The sequence below is a fragment of the Bipolaris sorokiniana genome, assembly GCF_000338995.1.
Source record: "Bipolaris sorokiniana ND90Pr unplaced genomic scaffold COCSAscaffold_4, whole genome shotgun sequence".
Lineage (NCBI taxonomy): Eukaryota > Fungi > Ascomycota > Dothideomycetes > Pleosporales > Pleosporaceae > Bipolaris > Bipolaris sorokiniana.
In genome coordinates, this window is record NW_006911898.1 from 1,595,280 (window position 1) to 1,618,090 (window position 22,811).

The window sequence follows — 22,811 nt, forward strand, 5'->3', positions numbered from 1 at the left end:
GGAACACTTGCCCCAGAGTCGACTGTCGTTTCACCAGCAAGACGAGACGGGTAGCCTGCGATATGGTGGTTCCTGCAGCATATGAATGCGTCACTTTGGCTGTCATTTTCGAGTAGAGGCTCCATCTATTTATACCTTCACTCCCATCGCATATGCATGGCCTCTTCTACGCTACCAGGCAGCCCTGCGTAAGATGACAGCACCAATTTTCACGATGGTTCAATCACGTCAACTCACGCATGCAGCGGCCTAAGCCCTACAGAGCCAGGATACCACAGCGCAAATGCACATGACAAAACAAGGGTCGGGTTGCCAACTTGAATTGGTATTTCACATGTTGTAGATTACACTGCCATGGACTGTGGCCGTCCCCAAGAACCGCAAAGAGAAGTCTATATCATGCTCGAGTCGTAGTCTAGTCGCTTTTTCTACTCGTCGTCCTCGGCAGCCTCCATGTATCGGTGCTTGATGTCCTTCCATTGTCGCTGCCAACTGTATTAGCCTACATCACCCTCAATGAGCCATTGGTGTTACATACGCCGCGGTTGACTCTGTCCCAGATCTTGTCTGAAGAGGTGTCGAACGCCCTGTCATTTCCATCAGCTTCCATCCCTTCCGCACTCTCATATCTAGGTCTTTGCGACGTACAGCTGAAGGCCGAAAGCGGCACCGAAGACGGTGAACAACATGGTGGTGTTGCTGCGGAGGACCGCGCTGTCATCGATGGTCAGTGGGGGTCGGGTGAAGGATATGCGCGAGGAAAGACTTGCTTGTAGACAGTGCCGAGCATCTGCATGTGGCTGTTAGCGGGCGCTCGAGGCCACTCTTCGCATCAATTAACTTACGCCAGACATTTTGGACGTGTCGAAGGGGCTTGGTGGGCTGTTTGGCGGGATGTGGTGGTACTTTGCTGTCGGTGTCAAAGGGCGAGGTTCGTCGACAAGATTGAAGCTCTCGCGTCACGGGGATTTACGCTGCGCTAATTGGCTGTTTGCGGCTACTGCTTGGCTCTCTACCTTACTTTGACCCCCCACCACTCCCGTTTTCACACTACACACTCCAAGCAGCTCATACCAACACAACCTAGGTGTACGCCAAGTGCCTGGAACGGACTGGCAACGGCCCTACTAAAGCAATTGATATTTCTGGGCTGTCGCGATTGTCTTATACTCCCAGGCGCAACTACCGACGCCATGCCTTCAGCAGCCACCCCCGCCATTTCAAAGGCTGGCATCACCACATCGGCCACTGGTGAACGCCATATTCCGTCCTCTGTTCGCCCAGATGGCTCCATACGCAAAGAAATCCGAGTTCGTCCAGGTTACCGCCCACCCGAGGATGTTGAACTTTACAAGAACCGTACTGCTGAGGGATTTCGAAACCGAGGCAAGGGCGGCGTACCAGGTGCTGAGACTATCACCAAAGAGGATGAGACCAGCAAACTGGGCCCTGCTGCAAACAAAAATGCCAAGCGCAGGGAAGCTAGGAAGAAGGCAGCAGCTTCTGCAAGCGACAGCAAGGAAGAACAGAAGCCTGGTTCCACCGAGAACAAGGACAAGGAGGAGGCGAACCCGGAGCCTGAGAAAGTCGTTGATCCCGAAGCAGAAAAAGAGAAGGAAGCCAAGAAGCTCGCAAAGAAGTTGAGACAGGCTCGTGAACTCAAGGACAAGAAGGAAAAAGGCGACAAGTTACTTCCGGAGCAGTTTGAGAAGGTCATCAAGATCAACGAGCTAATCCGCCAACTGGACACCCTTGGGTTCGACCCACAGGGAGAGAGGAAGAAGAGCGAGACTTGAAGCAAGTCACGCGAGCTGCTTCTTCGAATACTTGTATGGCCACCCCAGGTCTGTTGAAACCCAATACTCTCGCGGATTCGCATAACCACATCTGGGAACCCGTGCAATCTAAAATTGATGTGTGCCTTAACATGAGGTCATATCCGTAGACTTCCGGTACCTCAGTTGGAACGTATATCCAACTTGAAAAGGCTCAGACCCTCCTTTAGTATCTGCTAGCCACCGATTGCACTCAGCACTCTCAGTTCATGGTCGTTTGAGCCCAAGATCATCGAATGATCAAACCAAAACTTTTCTGTCCCATGGGGTGCACAGTAATAGGCCTCTTGCGATTTAGCTCGCATCTTATACGAGGCTGGAGTAATGTATCGTAGGATACATATACGGAAACGATGAACTATCGAGATTGTTTCATTCTGCCATCTACTCCCGTCTTTCATGTCTTTTGGTCCCTGTCTATAATCAAACCGGAAATTTTACGCTCTGGAGATTCATCTAATTAGTATAGTATCCAATCTTGATTCACGTTGTGTGAAGCATATCCAGCGCCACTCAATCTTCTAGTCACGTGATGTTGATATTCACATTGAGACGACCTGGTGGTGACATTGTTCCGAGATCACGGCATCACTTGACTTGCCCCCACAGTATGCTATCAAGATACTGATGCATCATAAACCAATCGCGATACCCGGTCATAATTAAGGTCCATCAGTAAAATACCTCTTCTGCTCCCTGCGTTCAACGAGTGAAAAATACATTCGTAGAAAACGAACACAAACACAACTTACATCGAGTACCAGCATGTTAATGTAGTACAATGTAGTAAGTACTTCTAGAAGTTGGAGTGTATACACTATGAGACTTTTGTAGGCAACATAACACGATGACAAACTTGATATATTCTACGATCTTCAGGTCTTCGGAACTACTGCGTGTTTGCTGGTCTATCGTCGGAGCGTGGATCGTCGTTTTGCGGAAGATATCGACCGGCTATTTTCGGGTTGGCCACAAAGACTCAGCAACGAAGAATAATGTGACAGGAATGTGGAGTCCGTAAAATGCTCTGGACAAGGGCTATACAAACGTCTGATAAGATCAGCGCTAGCCACAGGGTTGCATTACGGTGTTACCTAGTTGGGCTAGTTCACGACCTTTTCTCGATGACAGTATCCCACTCAAAACTCCTATATTCTTCACTTTCAATGTTAGTTTAACTTTCAAATATAGGAAAGGCTATTTAGCGAAACAATCGCAATTGCTACTAACTTTTTGCCAGTGGAAAGATTTGTATACTGTTACCCAGTCACTCACGTCAGATAATCTCCAGGCCGCTTTGTCACACATCTTTATTCCACGACAAGACAATGGCGTCTCGACATACCAGGGTCATCACAACATGTTTCTGTGGGATTACTATATTTTCATGACGTCTGGGGTGCTCTGGTGTTTCATCACTGCCCGCAATAGGGAGAGGGCAAAAATTATCAAAGCCCAGTGGAGTATGCTTACCGCAGCGTTTGTGGTGGGTATCATCACTATTGGACTAGCCGCATTTATTTCTGCCTTTTGCCTTTGGTGGGCAAGTAAAATCGCGTAACAAACTCATTGCGAAGAAAGGATGTGTGACCAACGATTGGTGAGTCAATGGGTATAGGAGCCAGCGTTATAGCGCAAGGCCTCGACGCATACGCTGGTGAAGAAGCTTCGTACGAAGATGGCATGATTTGGCATGGGAACATAAATACATGTACAGCTTGGCTCTTGTAAATTGACTTCTCTATTTGCTTCGATTGTTTCTTCTGAAGAATAACGCAAATGCAAACTTATTACATAGTATATGGCCACTTCTCGTATATAACCGATGCAGCTAGCAGAATCGATGGAAATCATATGAAAATCATTTTTAGTATTGATTTGAAAATCTTCAAAAATCCCTCTCAATGAGGAACAGATGTAGGTTATCGGAACAATAAGATTAAACAGAATTAGGGCCAATTTCCCTTTCGCATCGAAAACCCATTAAGGGAATTTAGCACTGATGTCCGTTATCCTTTTCTGTATTCCTCTTTCCAGAATTCATTCCATCCAGCTCTTGTTTCTTAGAATTACGATAACGCAGTGTAGCTCTCTTGAAAAGACCGTTTTGTATCCTGTTAGACTCCAGGTCACGATTCTTGAAGTCTTCTTTTCTAGGATTACAATCATCAGAAGCGCAATCGCAGAGGATTTGATATCTGAAGGGCTCTCCAGTCTCATGGGTCTGTACGGAAGCCTTGTAAGCTAATACAGCAGTGCCCTCGTCCAGCGCGGTAGCCCGGTCTTTGTGAGCTAGCAAGATAGTATCGTGGGATAGCACGCCTTCACCAACATCCATGTGACATCTTCGTACTGGGCGGTTGAACTCCATGCCCGATTCCTTGTCCAAGAATGTTGTGAGATCGACCAGAAGGTGCTGAATACGGCGAATTCGATGATCGGGTATAACAGTGATGATTCCCGGGTTTCGTTGCTTTTCTTTTTGGATATCTCTCTCATATTTCTCCAACACTTCAAGTTCTTTCTCATTAGTTATACTATCCCTCACCTTCTCGTACCCTTGGGGATTGTCGGTGCCCTCCCATGTAGTCGAGTACAAGTATCTGAAACGGCGATAGATGATGTTTTGCAATTCGTCCTCGTGTCACTTGAAAATCTTCTTCAACTCCTTTGATTTGTCGACTTTATTCGCTGCAGGTTTTACTGTGTAGTTCTTCTGGAACTCGATCTATCCCATTGTGTGTAGCTCAGCCTCATTTCCGTCGCCGTCGAGATCAGTAGAAACGTTCATGTGTTCCTGAATACTCAACAAGTCGCCTTCAAGCCAACGGATTTCTAGGCTTTCGCGTCCTATGTAATGCATTGATATGAATTTGTTTTGAATCTTCCAGAGAAGGCTCTTCAAAAGGTTTGCCCGTTCGCCTCTTATGTGTGCAAATATTGTGTCATTTCGCGGATGATGTGTACGCCAGCGAAGTACTGGCCTAACAAGAACGAAGTAAATTTCGGGTCCCAGCCATCACCATAGGCCTCGCATCTTTCCGGGCTATAGTACTTGTCTTCGAGTATATCGTAAAGCCAGTTTGCGAGGTCCTAAGAAGCGATGAGGAGAGGGACCGAATACCGAGCAAGTGCTTTTCGGTTTCTGCGCGATTCCAGTCGTCTTTCGTTCAACCCAGACATCCAGGCTGTCGCAAGAGCGCCGCATAGGGCGAGAATGCCCGTGATTATAGCTGCGATGGAGCTTCCGTCAAGCATCTTGTATTAACAACGACTGTGCACCCTGAAAACGGGGCTTTCATGGGATGATCTATCATAAACCAATTCTAAGAGAAATGTCAATGAGTGCACTAGCAGTGCTTGTAGGAGGTATAATTCGAAGCCTCCGAGAATGTCTTAGTGACCGTAACTTTGTGCAAAACTTAGATGCTTCTAAGTTTATGCAAGGGGCCACTGTGACTATATGGAGCGAATGGTGTCCCTTTTCCTTGCTAAGTAGATCCGTGATTCAACCTGCGTTGCTATCAGCTGGTCTGACGAAGCACCTGTGCCGTGTTTGTATTGCAGATCGACTGATAGATTCACTGCAATTGGCTGGTTTGATGTTTTGTCTTAAAGCGGAAATGCTTTTCTCCCTAGCCCATGCTTCCGGGCCCAAGATCAATGGAGCTAAACCTACTAACGCGATCGACGATCTTAAGGGAAGAACAACACAGCTCAGGAACCGTCAGATACTAAACTCATGACTGACGGTGTTGTTCATTCATCAATATATTCTCTGAGTAAACTTAAGGCATGTTACTGTGACGCAATATTGAATATCTTGTTATTTGGCAGATGTTCGACCTTCTCTGACCCCATAGCCCTATCTCTACCCTGCCGCATTGCCTCATTTTCAGATGGCCCTATTAAGTTAAACTGATCCCCGACATGCGTACCTTTCTACAACATTTTGAGGTATAGTAGTTCAGCCCCAAGTGTAGATCAAATAGAACACCCGCCACGGGAGGTCTGTGCATGCAGCACACTAGACCTCAAAAGTGGGCGATGATGAAATCCTATCCGGTTTGGACCACATTTCCTACACGGCACGAACATTGATTCTTACCGCCCCAAGCCACCATCAATTAGTCTAGCTGATTTGATACTAAGTGAGTTCAGCTGTCATGCTCAGGCTGGACGCCACAAGAGCTACGTGTCAGCTCGGCTTGTAACACAGGATCGCTTATACCCCATAATGAGTCGTGGGCGTTTGTTCGGGACTGTACTCTATGATGACCCAACTTCGATGATTGATTGCCTGCCTGTGGGTTAGTATAGGAATTCAGGCCGTGTGTTAATTGGGTATCAAGATCACATACATCAGTTTAAGCAAATTGTCTGATCGCTCTTCATAGTCTGGCCAGCGCGTACTTGCTCATTGACCTTTGATACCAACCTTCACCAATTGCGATATCATACTCATCTCTTTGAATAAACTTCATCTGACCCATAATATACGCCATCTGGCTCATTCTCATATCGCTGGCTGATAAGGCATTCAGAATTCAAATACTGACTTATCAGTCTCCATCCTCCAATACCTCATCGTTTGATATTCCCCCCAGTTGACAGTACGCAACCAAGCATTATATCTCGCGCCATCTTCGAGCCAAACTTTTGCTTTTCTCTCTTCTTCCTCATAGTTAGGATTGCATGGCTGCAACCTTTTAGCTTTCTCTATACATCTGAGCATTTCACTCCATGGTGCCATTGAATGGAATTCACATTCTACACGTAGGGCTTTCGCTTTCATATAATTAATTTCGGCTTCTTCATGAACGGGAGGATCATGATGTGATAAGAAACCATGAACACGTTTTCTGTGCGTCTTGAGCAAGTCGAAAAGAGCATGGGCGGTATCGCCGATGTACTGATAATTGTCTTCCTCGATGCGCTTGTCTATTAGCGTGGAGAGATGGGCAAAAGTGCACCGTGCTAAGAGGTAGTATAGCCTGTGAATTAACTGGCTCGTGTGGAAACAATTCTGTAAACCGTTGTCGCACAGCTGGTGCACGAGTGGAGCGCTGAATCGAACACGGTGGACTAATTCGAGCCCCTCGGTACAGAAGTTGGCGCATTCCACGATGTTTCTCTGACTCCAAGAGGCTTCGGAACTGTGGGCATGTCTTTCGATGTGAGCTTGGAAAGAGGCCAGACTGAGAGACGGATCCTTGGATACTTGCTGGACAATTTCTGCAGCTAGTGCTTCGTCATCGCAATTCTTAATCTCAAAATTGTCATAAGCGCGAAAAGTGTCTCCAATGTGCTTCAGAAGCTTCTTCTGGTCGATGGCTAAGCGGGAGTTCCGTATATTCATGTAGCTGGTCTTCCTGTCGCCCCCTTTCCTCTTGGGGTTGAGCTCCACCACTACCTTTATTGGTAGTCGCATAGGAATCAATCTTCCATTTGGGTCAGGCAGATTTTCGTCGGTAATGCGAAGTCCAAATCTCTTGAATATATCCATACAATCTTCCAATAACATGACAATCTCAGTATATTCGCCATTCATCGCCATCTCTCCTAACATATTGTTTTTGCTGTCTAGCCTTATACGCATGGTGTGCCACGGGTATGATTCCGGACGCATCTGCTCTCGTTCATTGTGGTAGGCGGAATACAGAACATATGTTGGCGGTAGATGGCCGTGTATCATTGAGCATTCGTTCACGGAGTCGTGGATTTGAACAACGACAAATAGGTTCTTCTCCAACATCATCTTGTAGCCTTCATTGTGGGTTTGTTGATTCGCAAGCAGTAGGTTGAGATTCCCAGTGAAATGGCATATTTGCAAATCTGCCCATGAGCACAGAGCTGCACAATGTGTAATATCATACGGGCCACGGTGCTGACTGAAAGAACAAAGTGTATACTCATAAACTGCATCTCGGATCTCGCGAGGCAGTCCAAGGAAGTTGAAGTATTGGCAGGGTTCAGGCATGATCGAAGAGGTGCTTTTGGCTAGAAACTTTTGACGTGCACGATAGCAACGCGGTTTTCAGGCTGTGCAGAAAGATGGATATTTTGTGAGAGTCGGCGTCATATGGCTTTTCTAAACATTGGAGAAATGCAGACGTAGACACCAACCTGTAACATGTAGCAAAAGTCAATGCGTAAAGCAACGTGTCCGTACCCCGCATGGGTGCGAAGTCAGGCGAAGCGGAGGCCATCCAATCAATCACAAAGCACAAAGAGCATTAACGCAGGAAACTTTAGTGGATGATCATTAGGGGCAGTTAGACAGGACATAAATAGGAATCCAATTATGATCTCACTAATTCCCCTTACTAATCCCCTCACTATGCAGAATGCACATCTCACATATATTGATATGACCTCGCTAACCTGCTAGCTTGATGGGTACGAAGTGGCATTGAATTATGAAGTCAAAGAAGTATGTAGAAACACTGTAACTTGATCAACAACTCATATGCAGATGATGGTCCGCTCAGTTTGCGTCTGTATCCACTTCCTTTCATTTCCTTATACCACAATAACACTCCCACAATGTCCGCCTATCGAGAGTGTCCGATAGGAAGCCTCTTTGAGTCCATCCCAAATTAACAATTTAATTATGAGGCGCTGCGTAACGCTCGTGGTCATGAGCTTTCAGTTCTCTAGATGAATGCTCGCTGCCAATACGCCATTCTGCCATGGTCGTCTGTGAAACACGATTTGGATAAAGTGACGATCTTATAGTACCCAAGTTAAGAGGATTAATGGCATGCAGACCTAGGATGTTTTGCTGGCAGTTTCGGTATCAACCATGACTCTCCGAATGACCAAAAAACTGGTGTTTGATCTTTTTCAAGAAGTCGCATTAACTATACTTAGCTGGGTTCAGTGACCGTGATATGATCTTGACAGCGGTAACCACGCTAACTGTTTTTGGCAAGGCCCTTGGCAGTCGCGCTGTGGTCCAACGCGCCAAAGATTCCAGACATCAACCCCAGCTTTCGCGCCCGCTGCATCAACACCCCAACTCGAATTGATCGACGCGGCACTGCTGTCGCCTTACCCCAGTCATCATGTACGGCATGAATCAGGCCTACCATGCCCCTGACCCGAGTGCGCAGGTTCCAAATCACCTGGTATGTCTTGCCAAAGCTCCGCGACCGTCTTGCCCAACTAACAGGACAGCTTGCCCATGTTCATCTGATATCGTCGTACCGCTTCCCGACCTTGCCTGGCTTGCAAGCCGCTCAGGCCCTCGAGTATCTCATCAAAGGCCCGCAGATTGTGCGCGACACCTCGCCCGTTGCGTGGACGTTTCTAGCAGCCCCTCCGCCAGATGGAACCGTTATCCTCACCTGGCAGCCCCCGCGCATGGGAAACATGTTTGCGTCAGACGGAATGGTCTGGGCCGATGCCGAGAGCGCATACGACATGAATGTGCGCGGCTATGTATGTGTGTCCGAGGTGTACTGATATTGCAACATCTAATGCCGTCTAGACCCTTCAGGTTTTTGTACACAACAGCGGCTACCACTACCCACATGAGCCATATGCGATGCACGCGCGCCACCGCTACAGGATAGCTGCTGGACCTGGTACGATTGATCCTAACCTCTGGCTAGTCCACTATAAGCCCGCAGACCCGCAAAACAGAATTCCGGCCTCTCAGATCCCTATACCGCGCGATGTGCAGGCCCAGCTACAGACGCGCGCTCAGTTACAGCAAGCAGGACCATTGATGCGCAAGGAGTTTATGTTGGTTGATCAGGCCAACTGGCCCAAGGTCGAGTTTGGACAACAAGCCATGAGGGGCCCGCAGCCCTACTACAACCCGATGCAGCCAGGCCGACCGTATGCTGCGCATCCGCCTCCGGCCAAACGCCAGCGCTTGCCGACACAGCCCCCGCCTCGCCAGCCGGCGCCGGGCGCAATCATACCGGATAACACACTCGACGAAGAGGAGAATGCTACACAAGATGCGTTTGACTTTTTAACGCCACGCGAAATCAGCTTGTCGCGATACAAGCAACATCACGAATGGATGGAGGAGATTTTCTCGTCACCGTATGCGATTGGAAAGATTGCGCCGATTGATCTTGGACTGGGTCTTATGGGAGAATTGGCTCCACTCACTGCCGGCATTCTGGATGCTCCAGGGGCGGAGAACGTAGAGACGGGGAAAGAAAACTACAAGATCAAGAACTACTACAAGCTGGACGCGGAGCAGCTCAAGGACTTTGAGAAGCGTGTGACAGAATACACCACCAATGAGCAAGCCGAGATTGACAAGATGAAGGCCAACCATGCAAAGAAGATTGCCCAATTGAAGCGCACGCGGACATACATCAAGGCAGAGCGACGATTACGAGAGTTATCACGCTCTGCTGAGAATGAGGGTGAGGGTGCGAACCCAGTGGAGGAAGTTGTAGAGGATCTACAAAAGTCGCTGGGAGTCACATTTGAGGCGAAGAAGGCTGTTGTGTGCGTAGACAAGGGCGGGTTCATGGAGGTGCAGCAACCGTCGCCTCCCAAGCCGCAGGTGAATGGGGATGGTGGTGAGCAGAGCGCAAACGGAACATCAGCGGGAGCCAACAACGACGGAGCGATGGATGAAGATTCTGCAGCAGGGCTCCTTGATCAGTATGGATCCGGGTCGATATCTGGAACGCCTATCGGGAACATTTCACTGCCTCGACTATCGCAGCCTCCGAGCCAGTCGCAATCGGCGAACGGGACACCCAACGCACCGCACAGCAACATGAACCAGGCGGCAACGTTTGATCAACAAGACAGCAGCCTGGATGTGGGGGCGGACCTACTTGACTTGGACGTGGAGATGTCTGGCATGGCGGGCGCCGGGGACAAGGGCGATGAGTGGGTGATGGTGAATGATCAAGCAGAAAATGGACAACAAGCAAGTGGCAATGCTGAGCAATCCAACATGAACAACAACAACAACAACAACAACAACAACAACCAAGCAAGCAACAATGGGGGTAACAGTGGTGCAGCAGGTGGTAGTGGGGGTAGTGGAATTGCAGCAACCAACCTGGAAGCGGATGCAGGCAGCATGTTTGACGGAGCGGATTTTGGAAGCTTCGACAACCTAGATAGTGCGGGGGATGCTCTGGCGGACTACGGACATGACGACAATCTTGGGCTGGATCTAGTTGATGACAGTGCATTTGGCGATGCATTCCATGGGACGGAGATGCACAATGACAACGGCGAAGGCGAGAATGCGTAGGATGCGTTCTGGAGGTAGACGGGTGTCCACAGTGCTGCTAGTTGAGGAGAGTGGATGCTTGGGTTGTACTATTATTGCTACGTTTCATACCAGAGAGGGAAGGCAGAGTGGAGAGAGAGAGAGAGAGAGAGAGAGGACAAGTCGCGTAGAGGGCGTTTTGCAGCTAAGGGTTCCTTTCTAGCTTGTGTATGGTGTCGTGTATGGGTTATGATGGATTATATATTAGGCCTTTGCAATTTATTCGATACGAATTGTATGTTTTTTTGGTTGTTCTTCTCGACACTCATTGTGTTGTTGTGAAATGTGCAAGATGCAGAGTTGAAGGATGTTAAATGTTGGGGTTTTGACAAAATGTGGGGAAAACCGAGGGAGCGAGGTGGGTGTGATGATAGTTAGAATAACTAGTATGTTTGGTAATTTAGCCAAATGATCATGATCTTCGCTTGTCCCCCATTCCCGCCCCCTTTTATTTTCTACTATTCATATTTGTGCGGCAATAAGAAAGAAATTACAGACTATATTCACCGATAACGGATCGCAGCTATTAGGCGTGCTGTCCCATGGATAACAAGAGGCGCATGGAGTGAGCGGCTGGAGACGGAAGGTAATATACTTTCTCTTTTCGTCTCGTCTCGACTCGTCTCGTCGCCATCTCGTATTCTCCTCAAACTTGGTAACAACACGACTTATATACATAAGTTAGCAGCAACGGCGAGACCCTGTAGTTTTTGGGACCCAAAGCAGCTAAGCAAGCTAAACAGGGCAGGCGACGATCAAGATGGCGACATGGGATTGCCCGACGAAGTTGAAACGGCATACGATCAATAACATTGTAGCGGGGGAGGTTTTGTGGGCAATTGAGGGGGGTTTCACACACGGCAGACGGCAGACGGCAGCCCCTGACTTCAGGGGGTCTTTTTGGTATCGGGTAAAGCGGAGGTCCGCGTCAGCGCGCCAAGAAGGTGAGCGTTATTCTGCTCGGGCGTGTCTTAGTGGCGTAGTGGCACTGCATTTCGCCTAGCATGGTGGCGTCAAGGGGACACGGGGATTGCGTTCGTTCAGAGGGACGGCATTTTTCTCTCTCTTCCTTGTGTTTGGAGGGAGAGAGACTAGAGTAGTTTGATGAGTGATGATGACTAGCCACGTGCCTGTTATTTTTGGGCGCAGAGATGGAGTAGTGTGTGGGCGGAGGGCGGAGGGCGAGTCGTGGTATTGGACTAGAGGAGGTGGTGAAGGAGGTGCCTTGTATGTAAATATGTCAATAAGTAGATGCGTATGAATGCAAGATTTCAGCACGCACTCGGTAGTAGTATCGGCCATGTATACAGATATGTAACGCATACTTTGGATGTACATGGACAAGCATCGACGGGGCCCGCCGTCATGTCCTTGCATTGCTTGGGAGTGGCATGGGCATGAGAGCTTAGCAGCCGCCTTCCCGAGGCTCCTGCTTGGCAGGCGGCTCACAGCGCACGCATTGCCCAGTGAGGCACGTCTATCTGGCGCAGCGCACGCGTTCCTGTTCCTGGCACGACATGTGCATGTAGCCACTTGCCCACTTTCCCACCTTCCCCCTCCCGCCTTGCTTCAGGCCCAGGGTCGTCTGCTGCGCCAAAAGCGACTCGTTGGCTCCATTCCATCCCGCTAACCACTACCACACCACCACCACTACCACCCTCTTCTCTTCTCTGCCTTTTCCTTCTCTTTTCTTATCCACCCCCTTCCCCGCCCCAATCCCTCTTCTATCTGCCCGCCATTCTTCCCTCTCCTCCCGCTTCATTCTTATACAGTCTCCCTTGGTTCCTTTTTTCCTTGCTTCTTCTCGCTTCCTCTTTTTTTGGCTGCATACTACATACTTGCATACACATCCACCCGCACTTGGACTCGAGTGGGGATACCGCCCTCTTCTTACCCCGGAAACCTCGCACTGCATCGGCAATGCGCCTGACTCTGTCCTATTGTTCCTGAACCCTGCATTCGTTACACAGCATCGCATCTCCACGCGCGCCCACGCACACATACGCAACCACATACACATACGCACGCTCTCTCTCTCTCTCTCTCTCTTTCATATACCCTTGATCGCTGCTTGCGTAACCACACACACACACACACACACACACACACACACACACACAATGCCTCCTCGCGACGCCAACTGGATAGATGCAAGTTACACCCGCCCCGGATAGCCTTTTTTTTATCCTACCCCGACTAACATTGCGTCCTATAGGGCCTCCGAGGTGTAGCATCCTTCATGGTTGTATGCGGTCATCTCTGCACCGCCTTTGTACCCTGGCTCCACCAGCCAGCCGCCGACGCAAAAACCGCTCCCCACCTGTTCCAATTACCCTTTTTCCGCCTCGCTGTCGGCGGTCGCAGCGCCGTCGCCATCTTCTTCCTCGTCACCGGCTATGTCAACTCGATTGGTGCCATCTCAAAGTCGCGCGCCGGCAACCACGAGGCAGCGTTCCACGGTATCGCCCGTAGTGCCTTGGCCCGCTCCGGACGATTGATCCTGCCTACCATGATCGCTACCATAATCAGCTGGTTCCTGGCCCAGACAAACGCATACCACATGACCAAGCACGTCGACGCCCAATGGATACGACAGGGCTGGCATCGCCAGGAACCCTCGCTGTGGATGGCGCTCAAGTCTCTCTTCAAGGCTCAGACGGAGACTTGGGTAGTCGGCTGGGACGAATATGACGGAACACAATGGACGCTGCATCTCTTTCTCGAGGGCGCATTCCTTGTATACACGACCATGTTCGCCACAGTCCTTGTCAGGCCCAAGGCGCGTTTTCTCATTTACGCAGTCTTGTATGCCTACTACTGGCAAGTAGGAAAAGGTAAGCTTGGATTCCTGACGAGCGCCGACGCCAGGCCAATTGCTGACTGCAACAGAACTCACGGTCGGCTCCATCAAGGGCCTGAATATTGTTACGGGCATGTTCGTTGCCGAGCTACACAACCACTTCAAAGACTCGGCTACTTCGGTTCTACCCGCGCCCATTCCTACGATGCTGATTGTCTTCGGCATGTTCATGGCCGGGTTTCCCCAAGACTCTTTCCAAAACGCACACTGGTCTGAAACAATGGCCACAATCATGCACACCCTCACGGCCGAAAAGACAGATATCCGACGTTACTGGGATCACCTGGGAGCCGCCACTATCCTCATGGGCATCTTCTTTTCGAAAAACGCACGCAAAGTGCTCACCTCGCCTGTCTTCAACTTCCTAGGTCGTGTCAGCTTCCCTGTCTACCTGATCCACAACACGCTCATCAAGACTGTCTTGACCTGGATGATCTACCTGCCCTCAGCCATGAACCCACCAAAGAACGAAAAGGGAGAAATGCAGGATCTCCAGCGCGGATCTATTCCTCATATCCTCATTGCCATTGCCGTCTTCTACTACATACTATATCGCTGTGCCTCGCTATGGGTCAAGTACGTCGATCCAATCTGCGCAAACCTTACCAACGCAGCCACAAAATGGGCCTATGGCGAATCACAACCAAAAGAAACCCGGCCGATACTAGCAAATGGAGCCACGACTGACAAGTCTGTGCTTCCTTCATAGTTTCGTTCTATTATTCTTAAAGAAAACTTTATCGCATATCCTTTTTCCGACTTTAGTCCATCACCCAACAGCTCATCCAGCGCCTTGATTCTTTATGCCGTATATTTCTTCCTTTGTTTATATTTATTCTCATCTTCTGTCTTCTGCTTTTCGCATCACAGCGAATCTTCTAGCATCACTTCTTTGCAAATCATGTCGCGGGGAATTTTTTTTTAACGAGGAAGAGAAAGACAAAACGGATGGCTTCTTTTATCGTATTTTTTACTCCCCATTTTTTCTGGCACATTTGGTTGTGTTAAATTTTGCGGAATATGTTGCATTTTGGAGCGTTTTTGGGTTCTTTTTTTTTTCTTGATTGATTGTTTATGGGGAAGGAGGACGAGGGAGGGGGGGGGTATGTATGTATCAAGATGGGAATGGGGAAGGATAAATGGAGAGGCAAAGGACTTGCACAAAAAGCCCAATCAGGCCTATGAGGAGGTTGTACATGTTGACTGTCATTTTTTTGCAGATAGATGACGTCTAACGAAGCGGATCAATAAAAATGTTCAAACTTAATGGTATGACTGGGTTTGGTGCTGAGTGAGTGGAGATTTGTCTCTATGCTATATCAGGACTCTGGATACGCTTGAAAATAAAAAAGAGAAAAAGTAGTTCAATGTCTTAACCTGGTATGTTATCATATCATATCATTACCATTCTACGTATAATTCCTAGCCAAAGAAAACTACTTCTACCATACATTACAAGCGAGTGGGATTATAGAAGGCGAGGGGGGGGGAGTAGGGTATCAACAAGACCTGCCAGTAAACCAGGAATCCAAAAAGAAGAAAGTCATAACCATGGTACCGTTCTACATGTTCTCCACCACATGAGCATTAATAGCGCTCTGGAACCCCTGGTCATTACTTCCGTACTCCTGAGCCGCAGAAGATTGGAACCCATGGGCACTAGGACCCTGGCCCGCGGCTTCAGCCTGTGCAAGTGCATTCTGCACCGTTTGGTTCTGAGCTGGGAGGAAGATGACCTTGGAGTTTGCAGACTTGGCCATGGATTGCATAGCCTCGAGGTAGCGGATTTGCATAGCAGGGGCGGAAGAAAGGATGTCAGCCTATGTCAGCGTTAGCAACTGCTTCCCCTTATAGTAAAAAATGTATATAAAAAAGGGGAGGGAGAACAAAACATACCGCCTGCCTCATCAACTTCGCCGCCTCAACCTCCGCCCTCGCAGCAATAACCTTGGCCTCACCCGTCCTCTTACTCTGTGCGGCCATGGACAACGAATCCTGCAAATCCTGACTAAAGATAATATCCTTGACAAGCATCGACTCGACTTCGACACCCCAGCCCAGCGCCGTCTCTTCGATAATCTCGCGGATCGACTGCGCAATCTCCTCGCGCCGCTCAATCACATCCTGCAGCACCCGCGCACCCACCACATGCCTCAGCGTCGTCTGCGTACGCTCCACAAGCGCCTGGCGAATATTACTAATACTGAACGCCGCCTTATGCGGCGAGGTGATACGATAGTAAATCACCGACGTAAGCTGCAGCGAAACATTGTCTTTGGTCATGCAGACTTGTTTTGGGACCTCGACAATCTGGATCTTGATGTCGACTTGCACGAGGTGCTCGGACAGCGGGTTCACGTAGACGAGACCCGGGTCGACGGCGCGGGCGAAGCGTCCGAATTTTGTGACGAGCCCGACATTGCCTTGGTTGACGGGTTTGTAGGGATTGGGGCACACGACGCAGCAGGGGATTGCGCCGCAGGTGCCGATTAAGGTGCCGAGGGTGTTGATCTGGTTGAGGGGGGTGAATGTTAGTCACGTGATTTAATATGTACAGTAGTATGTAAAGGACTACGCTGGTGTAGTGGAGGAGAGAGGAAGAAAAAAACTTACCATGCCGCCATACCATCCGTTTGTATCCGCATCCGCATCATCAGGCTGGATAACACGGGCATAGCTGGGCTGAAGATCTTCTCGTCGCGGGGGCTGAACCTTAATAATGGGCTCGTTGACACTTGATGTTCCGTTGCTTGCACCTGGCATGGGAGCCTTTCCATTTGGGTCGTTCATCTTTGCTGGATTCTTCCAGTTGCTCGATAGAATGGGTTTTGTCGAGGAGATGGAGTCTGCAGTATGAGAGGACATTTCTTCAACGTGGCATGCAGGATATGGTTGGTTTATATGCGCGGTCAACTGAGCAGCTGTATTCACACTTTGAGAAAGCGGGGAAGCTAGCTTAGCCTGAGGATGTGCGCTAGCTGGGCCGCCTTCTTGGGGCTGTGCTACATACACACTCTCTTCCACGGGACGTGGTAGATGCAAATGGAGGCATACAGTTTATTGGTGACTCAAGTTGTCATGTGGTAATCTTTGACATATGCGAGTTCGTTTACTGGGTCAACTCCATCTTGAACACTACCATCTTCAATTCTGGTCGACCTCAAATAGCAACCCCGCATCCCACTTCCTTCTCCATCACCATTGTCCATACTCCTCTGCGACATTTCCAACCCTTACCTAAAGACAAAATTCCTACTCGCCTCCAAGGCCTCCTACACACAGACACCACGGCTAACTCGGTGCCTCCAAGCCTACCCACACCCATCCACTCATGACGTGCAGAATAGGACTGCCAAGGCACACTCGGCACACTCCAACCGACCACCACAAAACCCGCCACACGCCCTCCAATATCCTCGACGTCAGCAACTTGAAAGTGTCGGGGTCACGTATCACTTAATTGCAGCCTTCTACCCTCTCTACCTCGGCGCCGAGTACAGATATGTATTGGCGCGTGGCTGGGGTACACATGCAGCCCTGTCCTGCCAGTGGGGCGTCCATGTGGCGAAGAGAGAACAAGACCCTTGTCCCTTCAGACCCAAATGCCCCCCTCGCGGCCTTTTGTCTCCGTTTCCCTGGAAATTCCTAAGCGCGCATCGCCACACATCTACAACAATGCTGAGGCGTAGTAGTATTACCAAAGCGTTGGTGGAGGCTTCTGCTACGGCACAGTTCTCTTCACTAACAACCCATCCCTTTTGCATTTGTACTTTTCCCCGTTATGCGCGCAGTTGATATCGCATACATGCGTCTGCATGGCGTCTACGCTGCATGACAATGATCATGCGGCATACTAGAGTACACCCATCCCCTAAGCCCTCAATTTTCTTTCTACCCGATTAAACCTTCGTATATCTCGCATACCCGGCTCTGAGTACTCGGGTCCGGCGAACGCCCACTCGCCAAACGTTTTCGGCGTCACACTGGCCAGCAGCGCGCAACTGCGCCCCATCTGGCCCTGAAGTGATTTACCGGTGAGAAAGAAAGAAAAAGGGTACTTAGTGCCTCAATCTTTCAGGCTTTGCGATCGTAACATAGCCTTGATTAGGCCTCCTTCTCGCTTTCAATCTTCCACATGTCTTCCATCCTAGCCCCCCCCCTTTGCCGTATTCTAGAAAAGACAACCCTTTATTTAGGGTTAACCCAAGACCGCTGGCTGATGTTGGCCTGACTTACCGCGCACACGCCTATTTCCTAACCGTATACATACAAGGCATGGGTCTTCACTGTTAACTACGCCGCACGCTGTGCCGTAGCCACGGTATTGGATTAAAATCTCGTATTCTATGGCTTTTGACGCGCCGCGACACGGGCGCATCAAGATTTTCGTTTAAGCGCCCTGTGGAGGAATTAACGCGAGGGTTTTAGGTTGACTGCGCTTGTTTGCGGCGTGGAAAGATGTAAAAGGCACATGGGCTGTTTGATTGGCAGTATCAAGAAAGTGGTCAACTGCGATTAATCTGGAAAGTAAAGAGACAATAAAGGCTGGCCTGAAACTACTTTTAGATAGCATATATGGGACTACTGGATAGCTATGGGCCCACACCACATAATCGTACAATGACCGTCGCCCAATTGTCACGTCTACTTGAAAACAAACTCCGGTTCCAACCATGCAAGAATAACGAGACCCTAACCAACGCCCTTGAAATGACAATATTCAATTTTCGCATAATGATATCGGCTGCAACATAGATTCCATGTACCCCAACACCAGGAAAGTTACTTGAGAATACTCGCCCCCCTCCGATCCTTCTTGAGCGGCGAAAACGTGAACGCTTCCTCGCTCATCATATTGAACCCACCAGAGATAGGTCGTTGCTGGCCCTGCTTCCCCAGCACACTCTTGCCCAATGCGCGTGCCGCAAAAAGACCTTTGCTGATACCCACAGGCTTCAAAGGCGCAGCGTCTTCACCATCCTCGGCATCGAATAGTGTCTTGCCAGCACTGGCACCAAGCTTGCGCTTCTTCTTCTTTTCCGCTGCTGGTTCCTCGGCGAACGTGGCGAACGACATGAGAGACTTGCGAGGCTTGATCTTAGGGGCTCCACTGCTCTTCTTTGAGGGCCCGTCATTGTCCTTGAGCGGGATAGACACGGGTGCGTTTTCAGACTCTTCTTTGGATGTATTGTGTGAGATTTCAGAAACCTCCTCCGTGACCATTTCCAGGGCAGGAGCAGGGTTCTTCTTGCGAGGCTTTGCATTGGCCTTGTTCGATGCAGCTGGGGCCAGAGCTTTGATCTTGGGCTGAGCAGTCTTTGAAGCCTTCTTGGGCGGTGCTGTAGGAGTGGCTTGCTCCTGGACGGCCTCTTCCTCCGCCTCATCATCTTCTGCTTCGTTCTCTTCAACAATGGGGCTGGCAGCTGTTACATTACCAGCACGGTTGAGGAACGGTGTCAAAGAAAAGGTTGACGTGTCGCCAACTGCAGATACTGAAGTGCCGCGCTTCGCCTTCTTCGCAGGGAAGCCGTCTCCTGGCGTACCCAGCATCGTCTCGGGTTCAGCAGTAGCAGCCACACGTTTCCGGGCATTCTTCACGGTAGCTTTGGCGGCAACTGTCGGCTTGCTCTTAGCGGGTGGTGCCGTCTGCGCCCTCTCTGCTCTTTCAAGCTCAGCCTCCTTCTCCTTGAGCTTCTCCTTGGTTGTCCGTAGCTTTTCGCGGAAAGCACTCAACTTGTCATCAAGGACAGTGTTTCGGCCCTGGAGCTCTGCCAGTGTCTTGCTGAACTCCTTCTCTTGCTTCTTACGCTCACGTTTCTCTTCTTCGAGTTCTTTCCGTACAGTCTCAACCTGGGTGTCTGTTGATTGTGAGCCCTGCTTGGATGTCTTCTCGGCCTTTCGACGCTCGCGCTTCTCCTGCTCTAGTTCTTGACGTAGCTGTTCAATTTCGGCATCACGATCTCCAGTGCTCTTGCTAGCCTTCTCTGCTCGCAAACGTGCGGTCCTCTCTTGCTCCAACTCCTGGCGCAGTTCTTCAATCGCAGCGTCATGAGCCTCATCTCGCTTGCTAGCCTTGCTGGCTTCCTTCTTTGATAGCTTCTCGACCTTGGCCTGTAGTTGCTCCGTTGACTTTTGTTGCGACTCCAGATCAGCATGTACCTTCTCCATTGCCTTTTCAGCCTTTACGAGCCCAGCCTCAGCCTTCATCCGTTCCTTCTTCTCTGTGGCGAGTTCTTGGCGCACCTCTTCCAACTCGCCACGCATCTCCTCGTCCTGCTCCATTTTCTTTCCTTGCTTCGCCAGTGCACGTGCAGCAGTGCGTTTCTCGTTCTCGAGCTCGGCTTGGAGTGTGGTCAGCTGACGTTGCAGGGCTAGCTTCTCGGTGAGCAGGCCTGTGTTTGATTCGACTTGGGCGCGTAGGTGTTCGACTTCAGGGCGCAGCGATGAAATTTCACGAGACAGGGCGAGTTTGTCGGAGAGGATCTTGTTGGAGTCTGAGGTTACGTTCTCCATGGCTTTCAGTTCGGCCTAGTCATTGTTAGCGGCGCTTTGGCCGGTGTGCTTGACGTGCTCACCTTGAGATTCGCGATCTCCCGCGCCTGGGTGCGGATTGTGTTTTGTGCAGCTTCACCCTCGGCCCGTTGCTCATCCAACTGTGCGAGAGCATCGTCAAGAGCGTTGTCAAGTTCATCTGCGCGGCCCTGCTCCTCCTCGAGTTGTTCGTGGAGGTCGCTGTTTTCGTCCTGCAGGAGGCACTGGGCGACTCGCAGCTTCCGAATTTCTTCGTCCTTGGCTACAATCTCGACCGAATGCTTACTCCTTTCAAGGCTGAGTTCTAAGTTTGCGTTTCGCAGCGCATGTTGAAGCTGAGAAGGGGGAAATTAGTTGGGGAGAGTCGGAAGCAACGGCCCAGTTCTCTTGCACTTACATCTTTCATCTCATAATTGCTATCGATGTCTGCGTCTATGGTTGCGACCATGGTGTAATATCTGCTTGGTGATGTGAAGGGATGTAGGATTGATGGTGGTGGGGTTTGCGGCAGACGCGACTTGGGTAAACAAACAGAGCGCCGAGAAGTACGGACCGAGTCGTAGTAGCGCGACTGGATAAAAGAGTAGGATAATATGGAAAAATGAATGAAAATACAAGTCGGTATACAAGCACAGTGTTTTCAAGATGTCTATCACATTCACTTGTCCCCAATGACTACTGAATCGGAGCCTTGTTCACAATGGCAACGGGTGTTTGTCCCCATGGAGGGCTGCAGCGGCAAGTCGCGCACATCCCTGCCCGCCCTAGCGCCATTACGCAGGCCCGCAAGCTCCGACAGCCGTCAAGGCCACGTTCCCAAGCATTGTGTCTACTCGAACAAACGCCTTCCAGCAACAACCATCCACCCCACCCGCTAGACGACACAATGCGGTGGTTCACACTCCTCACAGCCTCGCTGCTGCCCTTTGTAGCCCTCGCAGCCAAGAAGCCCGCTGGCGACCGCTTCAATGACGCCCGCGCCAAATCGCTGTCAACCGGCCGCCCGCTCAAGCTCAACGATGCCAGCTACGCTCAACTGACAAAATCGCCGAGAGACTACGGCGTTGCTGTGCTACTCACGGCATTGGAGCCCAGGTTCGGGTGTGCGCTCTGCAGGAGCTTCCAGCCAGAATGGGACCTGCTGGGTAATAGCTGGACAAAGGGAGACAAAGATGGCCAATCCAGACTTGTCTTTGGTACTTTGGATTTTGTCGACGGAAAGAATGTCTTTCAATCGGTATGGAACTCCCATACACACATTCTATACTTCTATAGAAGCTAACTATACATGTAGATGCAACTTCAAACCGCCCCCGTCCTCCTCTACTTCCACCCCACCGCCGGCCCCCACGCAAAAGTCGACTCGCAACCCGTCCGCTTCGACTTCACCGGCGGCCCTCAAACTGCCGAACAAATCCACGCCTGGGTCGCCCGCCAAGTCCCCGATGGCCTCCCCAAACCCTCCGTAGCCCGCCCCATCAACTGGGTCAGGGTCATCACCATAACCACCTCCGTCCTCGGCGGCATCACCGCAATTTTCGTTGCCTCGCCATACGTCATTCCCCTGCTCCAGAACCGCAACCTCTGGGCTGCCGTCAGCCTGATTGCCGTGCTGCTCTTCACCAGTGGCCACATGTTCAATCACATCCGCAAGACGCCCTACGTCGTTGGTGACAACAAAGGTGGCATCAATTACTTTGCAGGCGGCTTCAGCAACCAGTATGGCCTCGAGTCGCAGATTGTCGCAGCCATTTATGGTGTCCTTGCTTTTGCTGCTATTTCGCTGGCCGTCAAAGTCCCCAGGATCCAGGATGTGCGCGCTCAGTCGCTGGCCGTTTTCTTGTGGACCGGTGTCTTGTTCGGCATGTACAGCTTCCTCATGAGTGTCTTCCGTGTCAAGAATCCTTCGTACCCCTTTTGGCTGCCTCCGTTTTAAGTCTCGTTCTGCTTGACCAGTTGAAGATTGTGTACAATCTTGGGGGTATTACCCCCCAAAAAATGGAGATTGGGCTTTTGTTTACGCTTTTTGCGAGTAGATGGTTGTTGCTATTGTTAAAAAATTTGATGAAGCACCAGAGCTTGCAGTTCGAGCATGGTACACATTGTATGATAGTTGGGGTTCTCTATGCCGTAGACTAAGAATATGAAAAAAAGGACTTGTTCGCGCTAAACCATACAAATAGCCCTTTGATGCCATCTTGATGTGTCTACACATGATCAGACCTGGGCTGAACGATACAATTATTACAATGACCAGATTGCATTTTGATTAGAATAAGTATGTATCATCGTAACCATCATGACGATGCGTAAACCATTACCCCGT

General features: G+C 50.0%; 8 protein-coding genes across 8 annotated transcripts; 4 read left to right on the forward strand and 4 right to left on the reverse strand.

The window, feature by feature from the left end:
* Positions 1 to 87: 87 nt before the first annotated feature.
* On the reverse strand, positions 88 to 913 carry COCSADRAFT_35133 (uncharacterized protein). Its single transcript, XM_007699397.1, has 5 exons — positions 846 to 913; positions 771 to 790; positions 649 to 714; positions 539 to 587; positions 88 to 485 (listed from the first exon to the last, which is right to left on the reverse strand). Exons 1-5 carry the CDS (start codon positions 852 to 854, stop codon positions 429 to 431), a joined length of 201 nt encoding a protein of 66 aa, XP_007697587.1. The 5' UTR covers positions 855 to 913; the 3' UTR covers positions 88 to 428.
* Positions 914 to 1,026: 113 nt separating this feature from the next.
* COCSADRAFT_300430 (uncharacterized protein) lies at positions 1,027 to 1,904 on the forward strand. The gene has a single exon (XM_007699877.1). The coding sequence runs from the start codon at positions 1,194 to 1,196 to the stop codon at positions 1,794 to 1,796; it is 603 nt and encodes a 200-aa protein (XP_007698067.1). The 5' UTR covers positions 1,027 to 1,193; the 3' UTR covers positions 1,797 to 1,904.
* Positions 1,905 to 6,035: 4,131 nt separating this feature from the next.
* COCSADRAFT_300442 (uncharacterized protein) lies at positions 6,036 to 7,965 on the reverse strand. The gene is made up of 2 exons (XM_007699878.1): positions 6,197 to 7,965; positions 6,036 to 6,135 (listed from the first exon to the last, which is right to left on the reverse strand). Exon 1 carries the CDS (start codon positions 7,813 to 7,815, stop codon positions 6,376 to 6,378), a length of 1,440 nt encoding a protein of 479 aa, XP_007698068.1. The 5' UTR covers positions 7,816 to 7,965; the 3' UTR covers positions 6,036 to 6,135; positions 6,197 to 6,375.
* An 868-nt stretch (positions 7,966 to 8,833) lies between these two features.
* Positions 8,834 to 11,333, forward strand: COCSADRAFT_35135 (uncharacterized protein). The gene is made up of 3 exons (XM_007699398.1): positions 8,834 to 8,965; positions 9,015 to 9,278; positions 9,328 to 11,333. The coding sequence occupies exons 1-3, from the start codon at positions 8,903 to 8,905 to the stop codon at positions 11,074 to 11,076; spliced, it is 2,076 nt and encodes a 691-aa protein (XP_007697588.1). The 5' UTR covers positions 8,834 to 8,902; the 3' UTR covers positions 11,077 to 11,333.
* Positions 11,334 to 13,333: 2,000 nt separating this feature from the next.
* COCSADRAFT_24718 (uncharacterized protein) lies at positions 13,334 to 14,663 on the forward strand (the record flags this gene model as incomplete). Its single annotated transcript, XM_007699261.1, has 2 exons — positions 13,334 to 13,928; positions 13,984 to 14,663. 2 exons carry the CDS (start codon positions 13,334 to 13,336, stop codon positions 14,661 to 14,663), a joined length of 1,275 nt encoding a protein of 424 aa, XP_007697451.1.
* A 571-nt stretch (positions 14,664 to 15,234) lies between these two features.
* Positions 15,235 to 16,862, reverse strand: COCSADRAFT_35138 (uncharacterized protein). The gene is made up of 3 exons (XM_007699399.1): positions 16,568 to 16,862; positions 15,851 to 16,465; positions 15,235 to 15,774 (listed from the first exon to the last, which is right to left on the reverse strand). The coding sequence occupies exons 1-3, from the start codon at positions 16,817 to 16,819 to the stop codon at positions 15,517 to 15,519; spliced, it is 1,125 nt and encodes a 374-aa protein (XP_007697589.1). The 5' UTR covers positions 16,820 to 16,862; the 3' UTR covers positions 15,235 to 15,516.
* Positions 16,863 to 18,429: 1,567 nt separating this feature from the next.
* Positions 18,430 to 21,018, reverse strand: COCSADRAFT_113275 (uncharacterized protein). Its single transcript, XM_007699879.1, has 3 exons — positions 20,883 to 21,018; positions 20,530 to 20,820; positions 18,430 to 20,482 (listed from the first exon to the last, which is right to left on the reverse strand). Exons 1-3 carry the CDS (start codon positions 20,931 to 20,933, stop codon positions 18,737 to 18,739), a joined length of 2,088 nt encoding a protein of 695 aa, XP_007698069.1. The 5' UTR covers positions 20,934 to 21,018; the 3' UTR covers positions 18,430 to 18,736.
* Positions 21,019 to 21,305: 287 nt separating this feature from the next.
* Positions 21,306 to 22,658, forward strand: COCSADRAFT_113278 (uncharacterized protein). The gene is made up of 2 exons (XM_007699880.1): positions 21,306 to 21,722; positions 21,780 to 22,658. The coding sequence occupies exons 1-2, from the start codon at positions 21,372 to 21,374 to the stop codon at positions 22,419 to 22,421; spliced, it is 993 nt and encodes a 330-aa protein (XP_007698070.1). The 5' UTR covers positions 21,306 to 21,371; the 3' UTR covers positions 22,422 to 22,658.
* The last annotated feature ends 153 nt before the right edge of the window (positions 22,659 to 22,811 follow it).

Excerpts from the sequence above, each read along its gene's own strand:
- COCSADRAFT_35133 (XM_007699397.1), bottom strand. Across the intron at positions 588-648 it reads GCCGCTTTCGGCCTTCAGCT|GGCGTTCGACACCTCTTCAG; the intron begins GTACGTCGCAAA and ends TGGAAATGACAG. Across the intron at positions 486-538 it reads GGGACAGAGTCAACCGCGGC|CGACAATGGAAGGACATCAA; the intron begins GTATGTAACACC and ends TACAGTTGGCAG.
- COCSADRAFT_300430 (XM_007699877.1), top strand. The coding sequence starts at position 1,194 with ATGCCTTCAGCAGCCACCCCCGCCATTTCAAAGGCTGGCATCACCACA.
- COCSADRAFT_113275 (XM_007699879.1), bottom strand. The coding sequence starts at position 20,933 with ATGGTCGCAACCATAGACGCAGACATCGATAGCAATTATGAGATGAAA. Across the intron at positions 20,821-20,882 it reads GCAATTATGAGATGAAAGAT|CTTCAACATGCGCTGCGAAA; the intron begins GTAAGTGCAAGA and ends CCCCCTTCTCAG. Across the intron at positions 20,483-20,529 it reads GGGAGATCGCGAATCTCAAG|GCCGAACTGAAAGCCATGGA; the intron begins GTGAGCACGTCA and ends AACAATGACTAG.
- COCSADRAFT_35135 (XM_007699398.1), top strand. The coding sequence starts at position 8,903 with ATGTACGGCATGAATCAGGCCTACCATGCCCCTGACCCGAGTGCGCAG. Across the intron at positions 8,966-9,014 it reads CGCAGGTTCCAAATCACCTG|CTTGCCCATGTTCATCTGAT; the intron begins GTATGTCTTGCC and ends CTAACAGGACAG. Across the intron at positions 9,279-9,327 it reads ACATGAATGTGCGCGGCTAT|ACCCTTCAGGTTTTTGTACA; the intron begins GTATGTGTGTCC and ends AATGCCGTCTAG.
- COCSADRAFT_35138 (XM_007699399.1), bottom strand. The coding sequence starts at position 16,819 with ATGTCCTCTCATACTGCAGACTCCATCTCCTCGACAAAACCCATTCTA. Across the intron at positions 16,466-16,567 it reads ACGGATGGTATGGCGGCATG|ATCAACACCCTCGGCACCTT; the intron begins GTAAGTTTTTTT and ends CCCCTCAACCAG. Across the intron at positions 15,775-15,850 it reads CGAAGTTGATGAGGCAGGCG|GCTGACATCCTTTCTTCCGC; the intron begins GTATGTTTTGTT and ends ACGCTGACATAG.
- COCSADRAFT_300442 (XM_007699878.1), bottom strand. The coding sequence starts at position 7,815 with ATGCCTGAACCCTGCCAATACTTCAACTTCCTTGGACTGCCTCGCGAG.
- COCSADRAFT_113278 (XM_007699880.1), top strand. The coding sequence starts at position 21,372 with ATGCGGTGGTTCACACTCCTCACAGCCTCGCTGCTGCCCTTTGTAGCC. Across the intron at positions 21,723-21,779 it reads GAAAGAATGTCTTTCAATCG|ATGCAACTTCAAACCGCCCC; the intron begins GTATGGAACTCC and ends CTATACATGTAG.